General features: G+C 40.4%; 1 protein-coding gene across 1 annotated transcript in view; it reads left to right on the forward strand.

The window, feature by feature from the left end:
- The window catches only part of SLC71A1 (solute carrier family 71 member 1), a 34,835-nt gene extending 10,282 nt beyond the window's left edge, over positions 1-24,553 (forward strand). The window contains exons 3-12 of the mRNA XM_072998000.2: positions 4,700-4,762; positions 12,073-12,200; positions 14,150-14,264; positions 14,687-14,905; positions 17,787-17,900; positions 18,103-18,174; positions 19,451-19,563; positions 21,924-22,021; positions 22,337-22,491; positions 23,088-24,553. Coding sequence (XP_072854101.1) covers positions 4,700-4,762; positions 12,073-12,200; positions 14,150-14,264; positions 14,687-14,905; positions 17,787-17,900; positions 18,103-18,174; positions 19,451-19,563; positions 21,924-22,021; positions 22,337-22,491; positions 23,088-23,294 — 1,284 coding nt within the window. The 3' untranslated portion in view covers positions 23,295-24,553. The remainder of the gene's footprint in view (positions 1-4,699; positions 4,763-12,072; positions 12,201-14,149; positions 14,265-14,686; positions 14,906-17,786; positions 17,901-18,102; positions 18,175-19,450; positions 19,564-21,923; positions 22,022-22,336; positions 22,492-23,087) is intronic.

The raw sequence follows: 24,553 nt of genomic DNA on the forward strand, positions 1-24,553 counted from the left end.
TATAATTTGATGAGAGTTAAATTAGAGGCCTTGTTTAAAAAATTCAGAAAATACATACTGTGGGGAGGTTAACTTCAGGAAGAATTGGGAAATATAGAGAGAAAAATGTGGGCATTAGAATTCTAGAACTAGATGGAGATACTGTATAATGGAACAGCCAATAAGAAATGAAGAAATTGAGGAAATAATTTATAAATTAATAATAGCAAACACACCAGTAATGGATTGATTGGGACCAAAACTGTTATACTTTTTTAGGATAATGCTGGTACCTAAATTAAAGTCCTTTTTCAACAAAATAATGGAGGGAGAAAAGATTCTGTTATCCTGGAAGCAGTTGATTATAATTTTAATTCTAAAAACAAATAAAGACTCTGCTGGCCCTGAACCTTATAGACCTATTTCACCAGTAAATCAAGATGCAAAGATGTTTATAGCAGTATTAGTACTGAATATTTTTTTATTACTGAATGCTGTACCATAAAGAAGATCAAAGAACACCATAGCAGTATTAATAAATGATGCGATAACAGATGTCTTCAGACTGAGGTACTAGATGAGGTTGCCTCCTTTCCCCAGTATTGTTTGCTTCAGTTATGACTTATTACTTACTGTTATTAGAGAAGATAATGAGATTCTATGTATTGATATTAAAAAGTTTTTTTAAAAATTAGTTTATTCACTAATGATAATTTTTTACCAGTATAAAATCCTTTAAAGGTTATGAAGAGTGTAAAACTATATTAAAAGAATTCGGAGAGATATGGATATATTGTCATAAATCAGACATAATGGTGTTTAACTATAACAAAGAGGAAGGAAAAAAAATAGAAAACAAATGGATGTCAGTACAGTATTTGAAAGACTGTTAAGTTTTTATGTATAAATATCCCAACTAATTTGGAAACATTGAAGGAGGAGAATTTCAAAATATTGAAGCAAGTAATCAAAAAATAAGTTTGATGATTTAAGGAAAGTTGGATTTTCATGGTTTGACAGATTTGCAGCATGCAAAATGAAGATACTACCCAAAATAAATTTTCTATTTATGATGCTACCAATGAAGACTAGTGAAGGAGAATCAAAGGATTGGCAAAATATGGTTAATATATTTTGTAATGGAGATAAGAAGTCAGTGATTAATAAGAGAAAATATTATAAATCTCGAAAAGTAGAAGTGTTGGGACTTCTTAATGTATAGCTATAGTATATAGTCGTATTAGGGACGTGGTGGCGCTGATGGACGTGGTGGCGCTGCGGGCTAAACTGCAGAAGCCTTTGTGTGCTGCAGGGTCAGAAGACCAGCAGTTGTAAGATCGAATCCACGCGACAGAGTGAGCTCCAGTTGCTTTGTCCTAGCTCCTCGCCAACCTAGCAGTTCGAAAGCATGTAAATGCGAGTAGATAAATAGGTACCATCTCGATGGGAAGGTAAACAGCGTTCCGAATCTAAGTTGCGCTGGAAATGTGACAACGGAAACTGTCTTCGGACAAACACTGGCTCCACGGCTTGGAAACTGGATGAGCACCGCCCCGTAGAGTTGAACACGATTGACTAAAATGTCAAGGGGAACCTTTACCTATAGTCTATTAATTAAGACATATGCCGGATATTATCTCTCAGTCCAAAAAGCTGATCTGGTTGAATATGGAAACAAATATTGTATTTGAACTCTGTAAACATTTCCTTTATACCAGATTTTTGAAAATAGTAAAAAAAAATATAGAAAATCCCTTCTTTAAAAATATGCTCTTGATTTGGAAAAGAAGTAAAAAAAATTATCCCACCAGTTTTCCCATTACATCTAGTGGTAGAGTTGGGGAAATTCCCAAGAAACCTAAAAGGATTGCTTGAGAATTTATTAATAAAGAGACAGTTTTTTAGAATAAAGGATCGGTTGGGAAAGATAAAGAATAAAGAGCAAATAAAAGAAGTGATATGTATGGATAAAATATGGTATAATATTATTCAACTAGAGCAGTGGCCAGAGCACTGGGTAAAAGAAATGGTAACTGTGACAAAGTTACAAAATATGAAGGAATTAGAAAAGGAAAGTGAAGATAATGTATTAAAAGGTATAATAAGGAAAATTCGTATTATTGGAAGAAAAAGATCAGGAGAACTCACTTAAATCATTATAGGGATTCAGAATAGGAGAAGAAATAAGTATTAGTACTTGGAAAAATGTATGGAACATTAGAATATTGAAATCTATATCAGTAAGGATGAAAGAATTTTTATAAGTTAGTTTGGTACTTAATTCTAATAAAATTAAATCAAATATATGGTAATTACTCTAATATGTGCTAAAGAGACCAGAAAGTGGGATACAGTGGTGCCTCGCGTTACGTTAATTCGTTCCAGCAAAAGCGCTGTAGAACGAAAACGTAATGCGAAATTAAAAAGCCCATAGAAACGCATTAAAACCCGATTAATGCATTCCTATGGGCTTGAAACTCACCGTTCAGCGAAGATCCTCCATAGCGCGGCCATTTTCGCTGCCCGTGCAGTGAGGAATCCATCCCAGAAAAGAGTTGGGAGCCTTTTTTTAACCCGGCGGCCATTTTGAAACCACCGATCACCTGGCCAAAAATCGTCATTTTGCGAGAATTGGTTCCCGAAGCAGGGAACTGATCGTCGCAAAGTGAAATTCCCCCATTGAAACCATTGTAAAGTGATCGCTTTTGCGATCACAAAAAGTTCGTCGTGATGCGGTTTCGTCGTTAAACAGGGCACTCGTCTTGCGAGGCACCACTGTACTTATTTTCAAATGTAGTGAGAATATATTGAAATTTTGGCAATTGTTTTTAAGGAAATAAGCAAGTTAAACTCAGTTGTGTTTCCTAAAGTAGTGCTATTATTTTAAAAGGAGGAAGGTAATTGAACAACTAAACAAGCAATTTCCAGTTTAATAAAAGCAGCAAGATTGATGATTGCTAGGAATTGCAAAACACCTTATAATTTCCAGTTGAGCAATTAATGCAGGGACATTAATATAGGGACACTTGGAATGTGGCGGCATACACATAACTCCGCCTCTCTCCACACAGCTTTCCTCCTCCTCCACAAAAATGATGGTTTTCAGCCCCTTTGGTTCTGGTCATGACAGAAGCCCACTCACAGGGGATGGAGTTGTGTGCATACATGGGGATGAAGTCACACGAGACAGATGCGAAGCTGGACAGGGATGAAAATTACTAGAATGTAATATGAAACCTAAGAGAGGGTAATAGGAAGAGATGGATTGATAGATGTAGAGAGAGAAACTGTTGATTTCCCCAAAAAGCAAGTGGCAAAATGCAGTTGCAATCATCAATACAGTTTTGGGAGGGAGATAAGTCTCCACAATGGTAAATGATATACAGTAGATTGTTACTCCCAATGAGGGGAAGCACTGTGTATTTAGATATTTGAGATTGTTTTTATTTTCTGGTTGTTTTGTTTTCTGGTATAAATAAATTAAAAAGTTACTATATAACAATGTGTGTGCAAGAGGCATTTTATTATAGTAAATTTTGTACTCAGGCAAGCATTCTATTCTCATTTAAATATCCAGGTGGCATATTCCTGATAAACCAGATAATCTTGTACCTGGTGAAAGGTGGCTGGATAGTTCAGTGATTTAGGTATCTGGCTGCGGAGCCAGAGGTTGGGAGTTTGACTCCCCACTGTGCCTTCCATGACTCGAGACACACTGTGTGATCTTGGGCAAGCTGCAAAATCCCATAATGCCCCCAGAAGAAGGAATAGCAAACCACCTCTGTGTATTCTCTACCTAGAAAATCCTGGAAAGGGTTGCCATGTGTCAGAGATATTAGTATAAAAGCTGTGTTTCTCAAATAGTTGCAAACATTTAATTATGTTCAAAAATTCCAGAGGCAATTGCTTTTTCTTCTCTGATGTCATCATTCAAATTTGTCTTGGATTGATACCTCTAGCCATTTAGCTTTGAAATCTATACATTTGTGCTGTGAAGAATGGAACATTTAAATGTGAGTGAAGACCATAAAATCACATACAGTACTAGTAGCTTCTGATATATGAATTTTTTCTTTTGTGATCTATTTAAACGGATGCTTATGGGTCCCACAACCATTTTTAATTTCTAATTGTTCAAATCTGTTGTATCTACCCATCCATAAGCCTCAACCTTTTTGTCATTCATTCTGTACAGCACAGAGAACACACAGTCCCGAATTCTAGATGGAGGAACAGGCCACAGTGCCACACAACTGCAAGTTGTGCAGAGCATGCAAAGACAATAATGTGCCTAGCAAACAAATTCCTGGCCATTAATGCTTCTCCAATGTTTGCATAGTTGCCAATGCTTAATTGTACTGTTCTGTCACGACAGAAAAAGAGCTGCCTTTTAATTATTATTATGACTGCAACATAATAAATTTGCAGTCATTGCACTCTCTTAACTATAAATGTGCCATTCCTCACTCTCCTTCCCAATACTTATGTAGAACATCTCACTGTACATTACAGATATTGATATGCTTTTTCCAATGGTTTGTCTGAGGTAGTAAGATCTTTCTGCTGTGAGCAAAAGTTAATCCGTTCTGCCTGTGTAGAGAGAGGTTTGTCGGTGGTAATTTTAGTTAATAACTTGTATTTGTATATGAGTCTGCTAGTCTAAATATGTGAATTCATAAATGTCCTACTGTAATATGCTGTTTGCATATTTATTTTACAGGTGTTGCATGAAACCTTCCCAAAGCATACATTTTTAATGAATGGACTAATCCAAGGAGTAAAGGTAAGTTTACTCTTAAATCCTTTGTACTAGTATATCTCTTTCATTCATAAGTAGAACGTCTTCTAGTTAGAACTGAATGTATAAGACACAACAAATTTCAAGTATGTCTTCAAATTGGAAATTTAAGTATAAGATCTAAATTGAGAGTAAAAAATTGGCTTGCTACCTTAACTGCTCAATCTGCAATGTGTGGTTTGAAGTGTAGGCGGTGATTCAAGTTTGAAGCAAGAACTTCCTCCTTTGATATCAATCACATTTAAGTCCTAGATATCTTTTTCCTCAGCTTGGACTCTCAAACTGCAAGGCTCGGAAACATTGCTTCCAGAGTTGATTAAAATTTTTGCTTTGACTTGACTTAATCTAGCGGAGTTTTGCTTTTTTTTACATGTGAATGAACTGCCCGGTGCTTTCTATAACCTTAATATATACTTTCACAGTACATTTTTTTTTACAATGTGTTTATCTCCATCTCCAATAATTTTTGGTTCATTTATGCTTTTTTAAAAGAATGATTTTTATCCACCCTGCATTGCTCCTTTGTTTGTAGTTAGGTGTAGCCACACCATTGTGCGTCATTTTTTGTTTTCTGAACGAGAGAGAAGCAAGTTGTAGAGGGAAGCATTTGAGTGCCATTCCTATTAAAGTGGACAACCTGTGACTGTGCTGAGTGACCTGGAGAACACTCAGTTGTGTGGACTTCTACATGCAGATATTAAATAGTATATATTTCAGTGAAAATATGGAGAAAAATAGGCTTGAGTCCAAGCTAAGATTTTACAGGAAGAACTTTGGGATTTTACAAGAAGATCTCTATTTCAATGTTGGGACATGAAAAGTTGCCATTGTTACCAAAGATGGAAGCCACCCACTTCCCTAGTGTCACTCTTAATAAAGGCTTCGACAAATTTCTTCATATGTATCCAGTAGCCAACTCTCCCTAAATCGGCGTGACCACTCCCACACAAATCACACAAGCAGCTCTAAGCATTCTTCTCAGAAGACAGTCGTTCTAAATTCTGTAGAATACGTGCCAAAACAGTTTCCTTTCTGTTTCTGCCAACTTAAATAACATTGTCATTCAAGTTTTCTCCTTTGGCCACAGGCTCTTTCCGCCTTCCATTTTACACTTCTTCCCCTAGTTTCTGTTCTAGACTCACTGCATGTTTAACTTTATGTTCCAGCAAGACCACTACATTCTGCTCTTACAATTTCTGCATGCTTTTATCCATACACTGTTCTTTTAACGGGTATAGTGCAAGAGTCTGACAGCAAGGCACACTTTTAAGTTATTCATAAATCAATGGCTTTCTTTGTAGGGAGGCCACTTAATTGTATTGAAAATTGTTCATTATACATTGTTGTACAGTGTGCCACAGGTTGTACTGGGGATCCTAAAGGATCTCTTAGACTTGGGATGGGCAGCATCAGTAGGCTTGGGGACCATGTCCGAGACCCCAGATCTCACGCCAGGTTGCACTGGTCCTAAAAATAGCCAGCATCGTTCATTTAAGAAAAAGCAGAAGTACTCTACTCATATGTGCACATCTAGTTTCTAGTTTGGTGCCTAAAATGTGATTTGTGCTCTCAGTGCATCGCTTCCCCAGGTTCCTAAAGTGTTCCTGGAGACCTCCAAGGATGAAAATGGCCCCTTTTCTTCCAGACTAGTGGTAGTTCAAGGTTGTTTATGAGACTACAGAAATGCCACTGCAGGAATATGTGGAGCCCACAAGGAGCATTTTGCACACCCCTTCTCAGACTATCAATGTTTGTTTTATTTTTCAAACTTACCCTGTTTCAGTTGATGGCCACTTTGTATCCTTTAACTGTGCCAAGTTATAAGCTAAATTGGTTTTCATTCATTGTCTTGTTTGGGCACTTGGCATCTTGCAAAACTCCCTGGCAGATTGTTTTACTCAATTTGGGATACTGATCTTGTAAACAGTGGCAACAGTTTAAAGATAATTGGGCTAGAATATTGCTGTTCTGGCCATGGAGTGGTGATGGGAATTCCAGAGTAACAAATCTTTCTGTAGACACCAGACTTCAGATGCTCAGTGTTTGGATTGAGTGGAGGGAGGCAGTGGGGTCTGTGTAGCAATGTCTTTTGAAAAGCTTGCCTAGCAGCCCCAAAATTTGCTAGTTTTAACTGTCCCACATTCCTCTCCTGCCCTTTCAGAGGGGTAACCAGGACAAGCTTGCTGTCTTAGAAACAGCATTCACTTTTCTCCTCAGAATGTCACTGATGGAGATCTTGGCTTCATATTTATTTGTTTCTTTGTTCATTCAACTTCTATACCACTCATCTGGCTACAAGGCCATTCTGGGCGGTTATGCTCATAAAGTGGGAGATGCAATAGCAGATAGGTCTTTAAATGATACTAGCCCACATGCCTGTATATTGCATGGGCTAAGTCTGCCTCCCTGGTTATCTGGAAGTGATACATACTTTATAATGGATCTTCTGACTAGCAGCATTATGACTTATGTTCAGTACAGTACAAACTTCACCTTCAGTACAGGTGAAGATTGGTGACTCCCAGCATTGTTTGGGGGATTGGATCTCTTGACATCAGCAGACTAAGGGGTAGCAGTAACAGCCTTATTGCATATTTCTTGTGTGAGAGAGGGACCTCTAGTTTTTGAGTGTTTATTTATTTATTTAAAATATAATAATCCTGCCTTTCTCAAAAAAAGGACCCAGGACAGCTTACATCATTAAAATTCAGTATTTAAAGCTAACAACAGTGAATATACAAATACTGGCCTTAGAATAGTGGGCCTTAGAAAGCATGGCTAACAACGCCAGTGGAGGTGATGGCATTCCAGTTGAACTATTTAAAATCTTAAAAGATGACGCTGTTAAGCTGCTACACTCAATTTGCCAGCAGGTTTGTAAAACTCAGCAGTGGCCAGAGGATTGGACAAGATCAGTCTACATCCCAATCCCAAAGAAGGGCAGTGCCAAAGAATGCTCCAACTACTGTACAATTGCACTCATTTCCAACGCTAGCAAGGTTATGCTCAAAATCCTACAAGGCAGGCTTCAGCAGTACGTGGACCAAGAATTCCCAGAAGTACAAGCTGGAATTCGAAGGGGCAGAGGAACTAGAGGCCAAATTGCTAACATGCGCTGGATTATGGCGAAAGCCAGAGAGTTCCAGAAAAAACATTTACTTCTGCATCATTGACTGTGCAAAAGCCTTTGACTGTGTCGACCACAACAAACTGTGGCAAGTCCTTAAAGGAATGGGAGTGTCTGACTACCTTATCTACCTCCTGAGGAACCTATATGGGGGACAGGAAGCAACAGTTAGAACTCGATATGGAACAACTGATTGGCTCACAATTGGGAGTACGACAAGGCTGTATATTGTCTCCCTGCTTATTTAACTTTTATGCATAATACATCATGCGAAAGGCAGGACCGGATGAATCCCAAACTGGAATTAAGATTGCAGGAAGAAATATCAACAACCTCTGATATGCAGATGATACCACTCTGATGGCAGAAGGTGAGGAGGAATTAAAGAACCTCTTAATGAGGGTGAAAGAGGAGAGCACAAAAAATGGTCAGGTGCTCAACGTCAAAAAAACTAAGATCATGGCCACTGGTCCCTTTACCTCCTGGCAAATAGAAGGGGAAGATATGGCGGCAGTGACAGATTTTACTTTCTTGGGCTCCATGATCACTGCAGATGGTGACAGCAGCCACAAAATTAAAATATGCCTGCTTCTTGGGAGGAAAGTGATGAGAAACCTAGACAGCATCTTAAAAAGCAGAGACATCACCTTGCTGACATAGTTAAAACTATGGTTTTTCCAGTAACAACGTATGGAAGTGAGAGCTGGACCATAAAGAAGGCTGACCACCGAAGAATTGATGCTTTTAAATTGTGGTACTAGAGGAGACTCTTGAGAGTCCCCTGGACTGCAAAAAGAACAAACCTAACTGTTCTGAAGGAAATCAACTCTGAGTGCTCACTGGAAGGACAGATCCTGAAGCTGAGGCTCCAATACTTTGGCCATCTCATGAGAAGAGAAGACTCCCTGGAAAAGACCCTGATGTTGGGAAAGTGTGAAGGCAAGAGGAGAAGGGGACGACAGGACGAGATAGCTGGACAGTGTCACTGGAGCTACCAAGATTAATTTGACCCAATTCTGAGAGGCAGTGGAAGACAGGAGGGCCTGACGTGCTCTGGTCCATGGGGTCACAAAGAGTCTGACATGACTGAACAACAACAACGAAAAAAGATCAAACAAATACAGCACTAAGAAACATAAGCAACATCAAAGCACATTCAAAGCAGTAAGGTGCAACAATCCATTTAAAAAAAACCACCAAATAGGTGGTGGGACTGAGAGAGAGGCCTCTCCTGATTATCTTAACACCTGAGCCAGCTCATAAAGCAAGAGGCAGTCCTTGTGATAGCTTGGACCCAAGCCGTTTAGGGCTTTTCTGGTTAGAACTAGCACTTTATTTATTTATTTATTTATTTTATTTTATTTTATTTTATTTTATTTTATTTTATTTTATTTTATTTTATTTCTATCCCGCCTATCTGATCATATTAGACCACTCTAGGCGGCTTACAGTAAAAACAACAATGTAATTTTAAAACTTTACAGCAGAAACGTAAATAAAAAATAAAATAATAAAGAACAGAATAAGAAAAAAGATCGTCAAGGGTTTTCTGTTGGGAAGGCCCGCCTATACATCAATGTTTTTAGTTGTTTCTTAAAAATGTTTCTTTAAATTGTGCCTGGAAACTAATCAGCAGTCAGTGGAGCTGCTGTAAGAAGAGACTTATATAATCTCTGTGACCAGCCTGTGAAGGTTCATGTAGATGGGCTTCCCCTTTCTTGAATAAATCACCAGACTCGTTGGAATCAAACGGATTAGTGTTGTTTATTAACTCAACCAATGGGGTATTAACATTAACATGATCTTTCCTCTGTATCTCTTGTTCAAGCAACAGCTCAGACAAGGGCAACCTTAAGTTTTCTTCAAACAGATTAACAGTAGTAACATTCCAAGGTCCAGCAATCACCCATTCTGTTTCAATTGTCTCTAGTCGGGGGTCATCCTGGTTTAAAAGTGGGAGGATGTCTTCATCCCCCATCCGTCCCTATAATGGAGTTCCTTCTCCTGACGAGTCACCCCAAGGTCCAGTAAGCACCCCATCTTCCTTAACTCCTTGAGATGCCATGCCCAGTGTGCCTCGTTTTCTCTGGCAATAGCTTCCTTCTCTCTAAGCTTCCTTCTCCATTCCCTTGTCTCAGACTCACCACAATATGATGGTCTCTGGGGTAAACCTTTATGCCTCCTGTTCTCAGCTTCAGCCTTAGGCACGCGAACCTGTTTCCGTTTCCCACTCCATGGATCCTGCATCCAGACTGTTTCCCAACCACATGGAATATTGTCCCGGGCTGTATTTATTTCCCCTAACCCCCCCTCTTCCAGAGCCCGCCTTTTCTCTTTTCTCGCCATTTCGACCCTAGATGGAATAGCCACACTTAACCCTTTCAACTCTTTCTCTAAGTCTTGGGTATCCACTGCTCGCGATATCCCTTTTTCCCTCATGTTCTTCTGCTCCAGCCCTTGGGTGTCTATCCCTTGGTCTTTCTTTCGGGGTGGGGTAGGAGGTGGGGTTGGATATCTTAAGGAGAGACGGCTCCACCAGAAAGACCCCTTGTCTTTGGTCTTTCCCCTCGCACAGCCCCAGTTAACATTCTGGCTGCTGTGTTTTGGACCCAAAGTTTCCTGACAAACATCTGCTGGATTGGTGGAAGTTGAAGGCCAGTATGTCCCAGGAGCTTGATTAGCATTTAATGCAAAAGTAATCCCAGTGATTTTATATTTTATTGAGGTATGGATAACTGGAGATTCAAAGAAATTTGATCACCACCCTGTGGTGGTGCTGCGGGCTAAACCGCAGAAGCCTGTGCTGCAGGGTCAGAAGACCAAGCAGTCATCAGATCGAATCCACACAATGGAGTGAGCACCTGTCACTTGTCCCAGCTCCCGCCAACCTAGCGGTTCGAAAGCATGCAAATGCGAGTAGATAAATAGGGACCGCCTCGGTGGGAAGGTAACAGCGTTCCGTGACTAAGTCGCACTGGCTATGTGACCATGGAAGATTGTCTTCGGACAAAACGCTGGCTCTACAGCTTGGAAACGGGGATGAGCACTGCCCCCTAGAGTCGAACACGACTGGACAAAAATTGTCAAGGGGAACCTTTACCTCTTTCTTCCTAGGAGGCTAATGAGTATCTATGGTGTGTAGCAACTGTTGTTTTACAGGCAGAGTTTGCCCAGCCTTCTATTGAGGCAAGAGCATGGAAGCAGGCTTTGAAGGTTATCTTTTCTAATTGGTCTTTTGCTGTACTATGGGAAGATTCTTTCCTGGCAGAAAGTAATGTATAGTAAGCTAGAATCCCTAAGTTTATCATGAATTAATTATGAAGTTGGGTGATGTAGTATCAAGATTATGTATAAGTAAGCAAATTTGCCAAATAGATCCGGCTAGCATTCAAATGAGAGCTTGACAAATATGTTCTCCCTCCTCTTTTGGTATCTCTGTTCCCAAGTCAATCCCATCATATTTCTTCCCTCTATCTCTTCCAGGTTACTGCCAAGTCTATTTATATGTAAGATTGAATATTGTCTCTTCAAGGGAAGTGCTTGGAACATTGTCAGGCTGGTGTTGTCACAGGGACAAACTTTCTCGGAGAAAGTTTGTCCCTATGACAACACCAGCCTGGATACTTTTGCACATATATTGCCTTTTACCCCTTTTTATGCAACTGCGAGAGAGTGTTTCATTAAATGGTTGTTGTGGGTTTTTCGGGCTCTTTGGCCGTGTTCTGAAGGTTGTTCTTCCTAACGTTTCGGCAGTCTCTGTGGCCGGTATCTTCTGAGGACAGGAGTAGCACTCTGTGCTCTGGTGTTTCATTAAACTTTTATTTGATAACACCACTATCCAAAACTACTAGAAGACAAAAATCCACTGTTTTCTGGAGCAATTGCTAGATGTGTTGCTGCGATTCAGCCCTCCAAGGTAATTGAACCACTTTATGGTGTCTAAATATTTCATTTTATGCTGCTCAACAATTTTTTTCATGAGCTTCTAAGGAGAGGAGAGGACAGAACGTTGTTAGTTACTCTAAATAAAGGCAGTTACTGTAAATAAAGGCAGATTGACACTTTGTTTTAAAAAATAGCCAATATATAGTATATTATGCCTTTATCAGGATATACAACCTTTCTGTTTTCTTTTTGCTCTTCAGTATATATTTCCTTCTATTTGCAGGGCCTACTGTCTTTCCTAAGTGCTCCTCTAATTGGGGCTCTGTCTGATGTTTGGGGCCGAAAATCCTTCCTGCTGCTAACAGTATTTTTTACATGTGCACCAATTCCACTAATGAAGATCAGCCCATGGTTAGTGTCCCTTTAAAAGTTTGCCTTTATATTTTGAGCAGGTTTATCCAGTATATTTAAGTTTTGTTATAAGTCTACTTTAAAATGTCAACCCCTCTTCAGTTGGTTTTGACTGATCTTGTATGAGCCTGGATTGGCCTTTGGCAGAGTGCCAGGTCACTCACCAATGACTGCATTGTGTATGACATGAAGAACTGTCCTTGGCTTCAATACTTGTTTTGCTGTCCCAACAGTACCAGAGCATAATAGAGCAACACTTGGTACACTTCAGACTTTTCTGAAATCTTGGAAGTACAAATCATTTGTAGAACTGTTATTTCTCTTCAGTTTCCTCAACAAGATTTTCTCATATAGCAACTTCAGATGCAAAATAGATTATCAGTGTAAATTCAGTGCCTCATTTGAAAGGCTGCTTCTTTTTAATTTTAATTAACTTTTTTTGCTGAAATACCAGTTTTTGAAATCCCTATCAGGTACAGACCCTCTGGCTGAAATCCTGTTGGCATAAATTTATGCCATACATACTAGATGATGTCATCAGCTGACAGATATCCTTAATTTCATTCAAAAACTTTGTCTCCCCCCTTTCACATTCCAAGGTTCACTAGGATCCTTTTTTATCTTGGGATACCTTTAAGAGCCTCAGAATGTGGGGGAGGGAAGTCTTTACCACCAGCAGTCCCACCACCAGATTGGGCAAATTTCTGAACATTAAATGGTTTGATCACAGACTATTGAATTTCCATAGAATTTTGAGAACTCTTTTTGAATTATGTAGAGAAGGAATAGCCTTGTGGGGTTTTTGTTTGTTTGTTTGCTAATAAAGAAGTTTTATATTATAGAATGCTTGGTTGGATCTTTATGGTGCTGCTGTAGAAGGTGATGGTGTTGTTTATACACCTGGTGGAGGAACTAGACTTAAGATACAGTGGTGCCCCGCATAGCGAGGTTAATCCGTTCCGGATTAATCTTCGCTATGCGAAAACATTGCTGTACGGGGCAGGAAAAGCCTATTGGAACGCATTAAACTTAGTTTAATGCGTTCCAATAGGCGCCAAAACTTACCCTTCCAGCGATGTTTTCGCTGGTCCGGCGGCCATTTTGGAGCTGCCGATCAGCTGTTCGGTGGCTCCAAAATGGCCGCCGGATGACCCGAAATGGCCCCCTGTCAGTGTTTTCGTGCCCTCCCCTTGCTTACCAAGGTCGCGAAAACGCTGCGGGGGGCATTTCGGGTCGTCCGCAGCCATTTTAATGGCCGTGAATGACCCGAAATGGCCCCCCGCAGCGTTTTCGCGACCTCGGTAAGCAAGGGGAGGGCGCAAAAACACTGACGGGGCCATTTCGGGTCATCCGGCGGCCATTTTGGAGCCGCCGATCAGCTGTTCGGCGGCTCCAAAATGGCCGCTGGACGCCCCAATCGTCGCAAAGCGAGTGCGGCGATTGGGGCAGCTGCGTATAGCGATCCCCAAAAAGGGATCGCTATACGGATTCTTCGTTATACGGTGCGCTCGTTAAGCGAGGCACCACTGTATATGTCTAATGCCAGTGTTAGAGCAAGAATTATATCTCTGCTGTTTAACCACGATAAATTTGTAATATAACAGTTGGATTTTTGGTGGTTGCACATAAGGTTGGGAAAGCTGTTTTGAGATTGATTTGGAGAACTGTAAAGATATTATATTGGGCATGATTAAATTTGTATGTCTCTTTCTTAAAGAGTGAAGGGGAAATACATTGTTGTTTTCTGAGTTCTATGTTGTCTATAGAGCTGATAATAGTTGTGATGATGTATTTACAACTGTAATGACAGTGGTTGGAAAATGAATACTGTGCTTATACAACCTGTGAATGCAAAATTAAACAGGTGAATTTTTGAGCTGCTTATTAATCAACTATCTTTAATTATGCTTTTTTCTTGTTTTTGGTCTTATGGTGTCTTTTCATCCTAGGTGGTACTTTGCTGTTATCTCTGTCTCTGGAGTTTTTGCAGTTACCTTTTCAGTGGTGTTTGCTTATGTAGCAGATATAACCCAAGAACATGAAAGAAGTATGGCTTATGGCTTGGTATGTGTATAGTTTTTCAGTACACTTTAAATGCAATAGATCTTAGTACTGTATCTAGAAGTGCTTTTTAAATGCCACCTGTAACACTTAGCAGCATGTGCACCTCTAGAACAATTGCATTACCTTCTTGGCAGAATAGAATGTGTTTTTCCATTCTTTTATTTTGCTGACTAAAAATTTAATCTTCATTTGCCTAAAATTAACAGTTTAGATTCAGAATCTAAACCATCCAATATACCTTAGTAGTATTGGTTGTGTTATTTACATTATGAACGGGTTTTCTAGCTCTTTGATAAGCCTTGAACACCACTGCTTCCGAAAGATGGTCTAAAATATTGTAATAGCATTGTTCCCTTTTTAAACTCTTTATTTTAATGTTCTTTCCCACTAAATGTACATTTTTTGACTATTGCCATTCATAGGTTTCAGCAACTTTTGCCGCAAGTTTAGTTACCAGCCCTGCCATTGGTGCCTACCTGGGTCGAGTGTATGGCGACAGTTTGGTGGTGGTCCTAGCTACAGCTATTGCATTGCTGGATATTTGTTTTATCCTTGTTGCTGTACCAGAGTCATTGCCAGAAAAGATGAGGCCTGCATCATGGGGAGCACCGATTTCTTGGGAACAAGCTGACCCATTTGCGGTAATATATTCAAATGTTTTGTACAAGCAGTGCCTTGGGTTTCCTTGAAACCATGGTGCTTTCATTAATGTGTATTGTTTGGTTTTGGTTGTTTTGTCAGTTTTTGACATACGGTGGTGTTTCAAAAACCAGCCTCTCTTCCCCTCCCCAACACACACACAAACATACACGCATAAAAGAATTAGAATCTTTCCACATATGGTTCTATACCTAGCCAGTTTCCAGTTCTCCGGTGATTTATTTACTTAGGCTGTATGTTCAGATCCAGCCTGGTTTGTCTTCAGGCAGGTCCTTTTTTCCCTTCTGGATAGCAAACTGCCCACCTGCCTGTCCCTCACAGACTGGTTTGGTTATAGACATGGCCTGTTGTCAGTCATAGGTTTTCTAGCTGCCTGCTCTACACTGGCCGGGAAAATGTCCCAGCCATTCCTTATTTCAGGATGCTTCTGCACAATGTTCCCTCTAAGGTGTGCGCCTGCACATGACTCTGCCCCCCTCCACACAGCCTTCCTCTTCCTTCGTGCACTGACAGCAGTCATTTTCAGCCCCTTTGGTTCCAGTTGCAACAGAACCCTGCATGGGGGAGATGCAGCCGCATGGGGGTGAAGTTGCGCATGCAAGGGGCAGAGCACTGAAAATTAGAGGGAATGTTCCTTCTTCCTTCTTAGGAGTTGGAAGAGTCTAGGGCAAGGCAGTTAAGTAGTATGGAGGAAAGTGTTTTTCTTCTGTAGTTAGGTTTTTGGTGTGGAAGTATGCAACTTTAAAATAAATAAGCATCTCAAAAGTCTATAGTACATTGCAATAGAGAAGTTAATTTTTGGTTGATGAGTGCACATGTCCTCTAACATACTTTCCCCTCCAAGGTTATTGGTAAGATGTTGGATGTTCGTATTGAACTAAGCTACCCTGTCCCTGGATAGTTTAAATTGTCCATGGTTGCTGCTGAGCAATGAGTATTCTTTGTTAGTTTTTTTCCTATCCAAGGGGGTGTGATTAAATCTATTTTTCTGCACGTCTGAGATCCCCCACATATGCACAATCTCTTCTCTTGTGTGTAGGTTCCTGCTGAGCCACCGCCACCTCCCTTGACCCTTGCCTGGCCTGGCCTATCAAATCTGCCAGGCCGGTGATAACTGAATGGGCCACTGAAATAATAAATATTGTAGGTCTCTTCTTGAAGGCAAGGTTCCTCTTTTGCCCTTAAGGAAACACTCATTAGACCCATTAGAAAGAAACCAAGCTTGGTGGCGGACAACATTGCAATTATAGGCCCATCGCCAATGTTTCTTTTCTCAGCAAGGTAATTGAGAGGGTGCTGGCTAACCAGCTTCAGGCTCTCTTGGATGAAATCGATGCCCTGGATCCGTTTCAGTCAGGGTTCAGGCCGCGCCATGGCATGGAAACGGCATTGGTTGCCCTGCAGGATGACCTACTTAGGGAGGCCGACGGGCAAAATGTCCTTGCTCGTCCTCCTTGATATCTCAGCTGCCTTTGATACCATCGGCCACGGTATCCTCCTGGGGAGGTTCTCCAAGTTGGGGATTGGTGGCCTTGCTCTCGCTTGGCTCAGGTCCTTCTTGGAGGGCTGTCCTCAGAGAGTGCAGCTTGGGGAGAATGTATCGGCCACGTGGTCCCTCAGTTGTGGGGTTCTGCAGGGCTCAGTCATCTCCCCAATGCTGTTTAACATCTATATGAGGCTGTTGGGGGGGGGGGTCATCTGGGGATGTGGAGCTTTGTGTCACCAGTACACTGATGACACCCAGCGCTACATCTCCTTTTCCCCGTCTACAGTGGATGCCGTTCCATTCCTTGGGTGCTGCCTGGAGGCCATTCTGCAAGGGACTAAGTTTGAACCTGGACAAGATGGAGGTCCTGCGGGTAGGGGGCCCCAGTGTCAGTGGTTTGGGGAACTCCCTCTTTTGGGGGGTGACTCTCACCACAAAGAATTTGGTTCACAGTCTGGGGGTCCATCTTGACCCGGCGCTTACCATGGAGACCCAAGTAGCATCCATGGTTCAGTCTGCCCATTTACATCTTCGGCAAATCGCCCAGCTGCATCCCTGTCTAGACACGGGGGCGCTCACCATGCTAGTCCATGTGCTTGTAGTCTCAAGAATAGACTACTGTAACGCTCTGTATGTGAGGCTTCCTTTGAGACTGATGCGGAAGCTTCAGATGGTCAAGAACATGGTGGCCAGGCTTTTAACAGGGGTGAAAAGATTTCACTGTATTTCCCCTCACCTTGGCTGCCTTACATTGGCTACCTATTCACTTCTGCATTGATTTCATGGTGTTAACCATTATACATAAAGCTCTTAACGGTTTAGGACCTTGATACCTGGCAGAGCACCTTCTTCCGCCGAGTTCTACCCATATCACCCACTCCAGTCAGGCCGGGCGGCTGAGGGGCCTAATGCCAAGGGAGGTCCTGTAGGAAAAGAAACAGAAATCGGGCCTTCTCCGCAGTGGCCCCTCAGCTTTGGAACAACTTACCTGTTGAGATCCACCTGGCTCCCTCGCTTGAGGGCCTTCAAGACTAACTTGAAGACATGGCTATACAGGCAGGCCTTCCCTGCAGCCATTACCTAGACTATCTTCCCTTTTCTTCTTCTTTCTTTTCTCTCCTTCTTCCTCCTCCTCTTTTCCCTCCTCTTTCTTTTTTCCTTTCCCACCTTGGATTAATCTGGATTTTATCTTAGTTTATTTTTTATAGTATATGTAAACTGCACAGAGTAGACCCATTCTAGATGGGTGGTATATAACTCTAATAAATAAATAAATATAGGTCGCTCCTTTCACTGCTTTATTGAGAAATATGAGGACATCTGTGTTGCTTTTAATATACATGATGACATTTGACAACTTGTTTTCCCTTTTCTAGTCTTTAAAGAAAGTTGGTCAAGATTCCATAGTGCTGCTGATCTGCATAACAGTCTTTCTTTCATACCTCCCTGAGGCGGGCCAATATTCCAGCTTCTTCTTGTACCTCAGACAAGTAAGTATTTGCCAAATTGTTTTGATTATGGAGCATTAATTACAGAAATGAGAAATAAAGCCTAAGTAATTTGTTAGTAGATTCAGTTGCTAGTTCTTGAGTTGTAATTCCACTGAGATCTTTTAGTTTCAAGCAAATCCTTATGTGATTTGACCACACCTTATCATATTTAAAGTGAATTTATCAAATTTATTTTATCTAGATAATGAGATTCTCACCAGAAAGTGTTGCTGCATTTATAGCAGTTCTTGGGATTCTTTCCATTGTCGCACAGGTAAGTATAACTGACCATTGTGCACTTGTTGCTGATGTTGTCTTGGAAGAAAATGTTCAAGAAGAGAACCTATCTCACTATTATAGTGGTGCTTAATTTAAAAGAATTAAAACATTCAGGACCTTGAATTTTCCGTGCATGTCTTCCCCCCCCCCCTTAGCTGCAGTATGGTTTCTTGTTAACAAATTTCTTTTTATCTTCTACTGTATGTTCCCTGGGTAAATGGAATTAAATTGTTTGATCTGTACTCTGAATGAATCACGTGACTCTAATAAATGGTTGATAGATGTAGTGTATACTTCAGTGATCAGAAGTAAGATGCACAGATATAACAGTGTTGTTGAGTACAGTGGTGCCTCGCTTAATGAGGATAATCCGTTCCAGCGAAATTGCTGTAGAACAAAATCGTCGTTAAGTGAAATAAAAAAGCCCATTGAAACGCATTGAAAACCCTTAAATGTGTTCCAGTGGGCTGAAAACTCACTGTCCAGCAAGGATCCTCCATAGGGGCGGCCATTTTCGCTGCCTGTAAAGCGAGGAATCTGCCCTAGAAAACAGCGGGGGGCCATTTTGTACACCCGGCGGCCATTTTGAAACCCAACGAGCTGTTTTTAGATCGCCTAATGCGAAAATCGGTTCCTGAAGCAGGGAACCGATCGTTGGGAAGCAAAAAAAGCCCATTTGAAACATCGTTTTGCAATCGCTTTTGCGATCGCAAAAACCTAATCGTCAAGCAATTTCCTTGTTAAGGCACCACTGTACTCAGTGTGGTATAGTTGTTGGAGTGACAGGACTAGGACTCAGAAAATCTGGGTCCAAATCCCTGCTCAATCATGGAAGCTGATATGGGGGTCGAACTTGAAAAACTGCTTCTTAAATATCTTACTTATTGTGAAAGACCTATTAGGGTCGTCGTGACTCAGTTCTTACTTGATGGTACATAATATGCCCCATAGAACTTCTCCAGAGTATGGCTGACATTCAACTGGAAATCTTTCAAGCAGTCTACTAAATAGCAGCTGTAATGTGACAAATATGGCAGTCTGCCAACAAGCTGCAAACTCAAAACTGGCCTGCAATGAATATAGTCTAAAGAACAGCCATTTGAACAGATTTCTGACAGTATTCTAAAACTGCATTATGTGTTTCCTCTCCCACATGCTTTGATTGCAAACTGATTTGTGATTTGTTAGGAGCTAACCAAATGTTTCTATAGCTTATGTTGTTTATTTGATCTCTTGATGTATCCTATTTACTGGTGTTTTCCTTCCCTCAGACAATAGTTTTGAGTTTACTTATGAGGTCAATTGGAAATAAAAATACCATCCTGCTGGGTCTGGGATTTCAAATACTGCAGCTTGCGTGGTATGGTTTTGGCTCAGAACCATGGTAAGTAACTTCTTACTGTGTTGCTACCTGTTTTGATTTTGCTACAGGTCTGCCACAGGGCTCTTCTAAATGCAGCATTTGTTTTCCCTTTTCATAAGTTATACCAGGATTTAAAGCAGCTTCAGCAGCTAGTCAGTACTGTGCATTCCCTTCTGACTTTTCTCTACTTTCTTCAGTATTCCTTTTTTGTTCTCGTGATTCTTTGGCACTAAAACGCCTGGGACGTGCCAAAGTGCTAATCTGCACCCCCAGTACAAGTTGGCACACAGAGGGGAAAAATAAGACAGATGACTTAAGAGGAATATAGTGTCGATGATGGGAATATCCTATAAAATCATCTCAGTCCTTAAGACAGAACAAAAGCTGCTTCTGCAAAAGCCCATACACTATATTTTAGGGGAATCTAAAATATTGCTCAATTGACCCCATTAATTCAGATACAGTGGTGCCTCGCATAACATTTGCTTCGTTTAACGTTTTTTTCGCTTAACGTTTATTTTTTCAGAGTCAGATTGTGCTTTGTATAACGTTTTTCCCTATGGGCGATTTTCACATAGCGATTTTGGGACCATGCTTCGCTTAACGTTTTTGGTTTTAGGTCCCCTGCTTCACTTAACGATGTTCATTTTTTCAATTACAAAAGTGTCTTAACATGTTGAAAAACGGTTTTAAATGCTTGGAATCGTTAGTGCATCTTCTAAAATGTGTGCATACTTAATTTGGCGTTGATCTGACTTTTTGTTAATTTTTCGTGAATTTTTTTCTCCCCCAATGGGGAGCTGTCAGATTTTGACAGCTGTCAAAAGTTGGGGGGGGGAAATTCACCATAAATTAACGAAAAGTCAGATCAAAGCCAAATTAACTTTTGCATCCTTTTTATAGGGTGCAGAAGCTAATCCAAGCATTTAAAACCATTTTTGACCCTTTTATGACACACTTAAATTTGCAAAAATTGACTTCGCAAAGCCATTGAAATGTATTGAGTCGGCTTCAATACATTCCAATGGAGGAAACATTCTATCGTTTAACAATGTTTCCTATGGGTTTTTTCGCTTAAGGACGGCAATCCGTGCCTATTGGAACGGATTAACCGGTTTCCAATGCATTCCTATGGGAAATGGTGTTTCGCATAAAGTTTTTCTCGCATAAGGTTTTTTTTTTTTTTTTGGAACCAATTAAAAACGTTATGCGAGGCACCACTGTACTTGAATACCAAAACAGTCCTATGTTTTATGGTTGATGCCCATAAAACCGCCCAGAGACCTCTGGGTAGAGTGGGCGGCATAGAAATTAAATAAATAAATAAATAAATAAATAAATAAATAAATAAAATGGTTATAAAGAATTGGAAGCTACATAATTTATACGGTAAAGCTTCATAGTGGCTGAAATCCTGTTGCTTTATTGTGCACATGGACAGACACAACACAACTTCCTTGTGTCCTTGTATGGCCTTTTCTGTGTCCTTCTATGGCTGTATAGCTGGCGGTGAATAAGTATTTGTTGAAGTTCTTCTGTGCTGTAATTCTCAAGTTGCACGCTAAACAAGGGGGCACACACTCTCCCCCCTCCAAGAATATGAAAGCTAACTTGTTAAGTGCCGGCTAAAAATGATTAAATGTTACAGTTTGCCTTCCTGCATGTATAACAAAGCAACAGGATTTCAGCACTGACAGGTGTCATGATGTCTGTGTCCAGAACTAGACATTTAATAATAGCATTAAGGATAAGAAGCATTTTGACAATACAGTGGTGTCTCACGCAACGGTCGCTCTGTAGAGCGACGAATCCGCGCAACGATGCCGGCACCTAGATAGGGGGAAAATCACAGAGCGAAGGTCGGTAAGCGGTTCGCTTACCGACCTTCGCTTTGTGCCCCGCCCATCAGTTGTTAGGTGGGTCCAAAATGGCTGTGCGCAGCGTTTTCGTGCCCTCGTTCAGCGAGGGGAGGGCGCGAAAATGGCTGCCGGCCATCCAGGAACATTGCACAACGGTGAGTATTCGGCCGAATTGGAACGCATTAAACTCTGTTTAATGTGTTCCAATGGCTTTTTACTTTCCGTTGAGCGATGTTTCACATAGCAAGGGTTAATCCGGAACGGATTAACCTCGCTGTGTGAGGTACCACTGTAACAGACTTATTTGTTGAGACTTCTATTTAGCCCAGGCTGTTTTGTTCCTCATTTCTCCACTAACCATTCACATTTTATGGAAAAATAAAACTAACATTCTAATAATGGTAAATATTTAGAAATGCCAAATCAGTTAAAAGTGAAATTGATTTAACATTTTGTGGAGCCTATTTGAAGTGATGGTATGCTGTCCGATTTATCCTCACCAGCTATAATTTTCATTTTCAGGATGATGTGGGCAGCAGGGGCTGTTGCAGCCATGTCTAGCATCACATTTCCTGCTGTTAGTGCACTTGTTTCACGGACTGCTGATGCTGATCAACAGGGTAGGTGCTTCATAAAATGCCTAAAATAAAATGTTCTCGTCTCTTCAGTCTTGGAAGTATTGCTGTATTGGGACCTGACAAGTCTCCATACCCAGGCAATTCTAGACTATTAATTTCAGTGCAATTCATAAACAACAGTACTTCTCAAGAACACTGATTATTTGTGATAAGATCAAAATGCTTGTCAGCAGTCAGTGTATTTTATGGAGTTTACAAGTGAGGCAGGTATTTATTGAACATAATGCTATCTTTTTATCAAGACTTAAGATAGTAAAGCATTTGCATTAGCTGACATATATGAAAACTGTTTTGTAGGCGTTGTTCAAGGAATGATAACAGGAATTAGAGGACTGTGTAATGGCTTGGGACCAGCACTTTATGGATTTATATTCTACATTTTCCATGTGGAATTGAATGAACTTCCAGTGACTCAGAATGACTTAGGACCCACACAACACCATTCACAGCAGGTACTGTTGAAATTGGGGGGAAAAGAAACCATGTCCTACAACTTTTAAAAATGTGCATGTAAAAACATTAGGTATGTGTGGGGAAACCTGCATGTGGCTTTCAGTCTTCCTTGACGCCACTCATATTTTATGCAACTAGCAAAGATGGAGATGACATGCATTGAGAGATGGCATGTTGCAAAAAAGAGCTAGATAATTGGATAGAACAAACCCTGCCTCCACATGGATATTTGCTCTACCTATACCTGGCAGGTTACTGTTCAGAGATTGCCTGATGAGATGCAAAAGCATCATTGTAAAGAAACAGCGGATGGTGTATACTTGGTGGTCTGCAGTTTAAAGTCACACCATATATCCAGAGGAGAGTTGAAAAGGTTGTTGTTTGAGTTTACTGACTGAACCAGTTGGTGCCTTCCAATCCTTCTAAAGGAGAGAATGAAAGTGTCATAATTTGATTTCCTTGAGCCTTATACAAAGTATTTGTGAAGTCCACTCATTTCTGGTGTAAATGAATCTAAATTGAGACATAAGTGAGTAAAGTGAAAAATGCTATTGCTTTTTGTGTGTTCTAAATGTATTCTATGTTTTCCTTACAGAACTCCATCATTCCTGGTCCCCCGTTCTTATTTGGAGCGTGCTCTGTATTACTAGCTTTGCTTGTTGCCTTGTTTATTCCTGAACACACCAACTTAAATGTTCGATCTAGCAACTGGAAAAAACACTGTGGTGGGCATGGCCATCCACATAGTCCACAAGCCCCTGGGGAGGCCAAAGAACCTTTATTACAAGACACAAATGTATGACAACAGAACTCAAGGACTCCTAGAGCGAGTTTCTTATTTTTATTCTTTTTCATCTGCAGTTGTGGATGCACATTCCGTTTCCATTGAAAGTGTCATTTCTTAAGGTGGACTTAAGAAATTTATCTCTTTGCATGAAAACAGTAAGAACCACAAATGGGAAGAAACTCCAAAGAAGTTACAACTTATTTCATTTTTTAAAAACACCTCTGTTTAGGATTTTTGCCATAAAGTCCTATTGGAATATTAAACCTTTATATCTTAATTTTGAAACAAAATTATATATATTCAAGGTATCAGCATGTGTTCCTGCATCAGTTTTCTGAAGGTGTTATGCTTTATTCTCTTCATGCTGGTCTCAGTGAGACACATATTGGCAGGATTAAGGTACCCATTTATTTTATCTATAAAATCTTGGGTCACATGAATTCAAAGCCTTAACATAGATGCACTTGACCAAGACAGTGAATTAGGTGGACCTTGGACTTTCAAATCAGTGTCTGGCAGGTCTTTTTAAAAAAACTAACACAATCATGTGTTGAAAACACATCCTGAGCAGTACACACTCCTTTAAGTGCATTATTCTGCTAATCTTTATTCTATGAATTAAGTATAGTATCAAGATGTAGTACTTAAATTAGTGGGTAGTGTGAGCCTAGATTTTGTTATTGGCTCCTGAAGTCTACCTTCCTGAATACAATTTGATACCACTATGCTTTGGATGTTTTACATAAGGACCTCAAAACTTGAATATACAAACTCTAAGCTGATAACCTTGAAGATGTCAGTGTGCTCTATGCTGGATTGCCTCTTCTATTACTTGACAGGGTCAGAGGGTATTGAGTATGGCTAAGGACAGATTTGCCTACTCCCATTTTTGAGTGAAGTCTTGTAGGGTAACAGATGATTGGTAGAGTCTTGACTAGTAATTGAAGTGGCAATCTTTGCTCTATAGTGGCCTTCCAGGACTGTCACAAGTAACACTTCAAAGCCAAGGGTTAGTCCTGCAGTGTCAGGACCACAGTATAGGAGAGAGCTTTATACAATTACTGATGTGAATTTCTCTAAAAGTGTATATTTTTGTGTCCAGTTGTATTATTTAAGTGTTCCTTTGTATAAAATGTGTATAAAGTATTGTATAGTTCAAAATGTTTTCATCTTGTGCTGTGGTTATTGCTTAAGCTTTTTTAACTTTCACCACGGTTGACTAAAAGCTGGAAAATATGTAAATACACTGTTAATAAAGTTGAATATTTTAGTGA

Source organism: Pogona vitticeps, chromosome 4 (genome assembly GCF_051106095.1).
Source record: "Pogona vitticeps strain Pit_001003342236 chromosome 4, PviZW2.1, whole genome shotgun sequence".
In the NCBI taxonomy this organism is placed as follows: domain Eukaryota; kingdom Metazoa; phylum Chordata; class Lepidosauria; order Squamata; family Agamidae; genus Pogona; species Pogona vitticeps.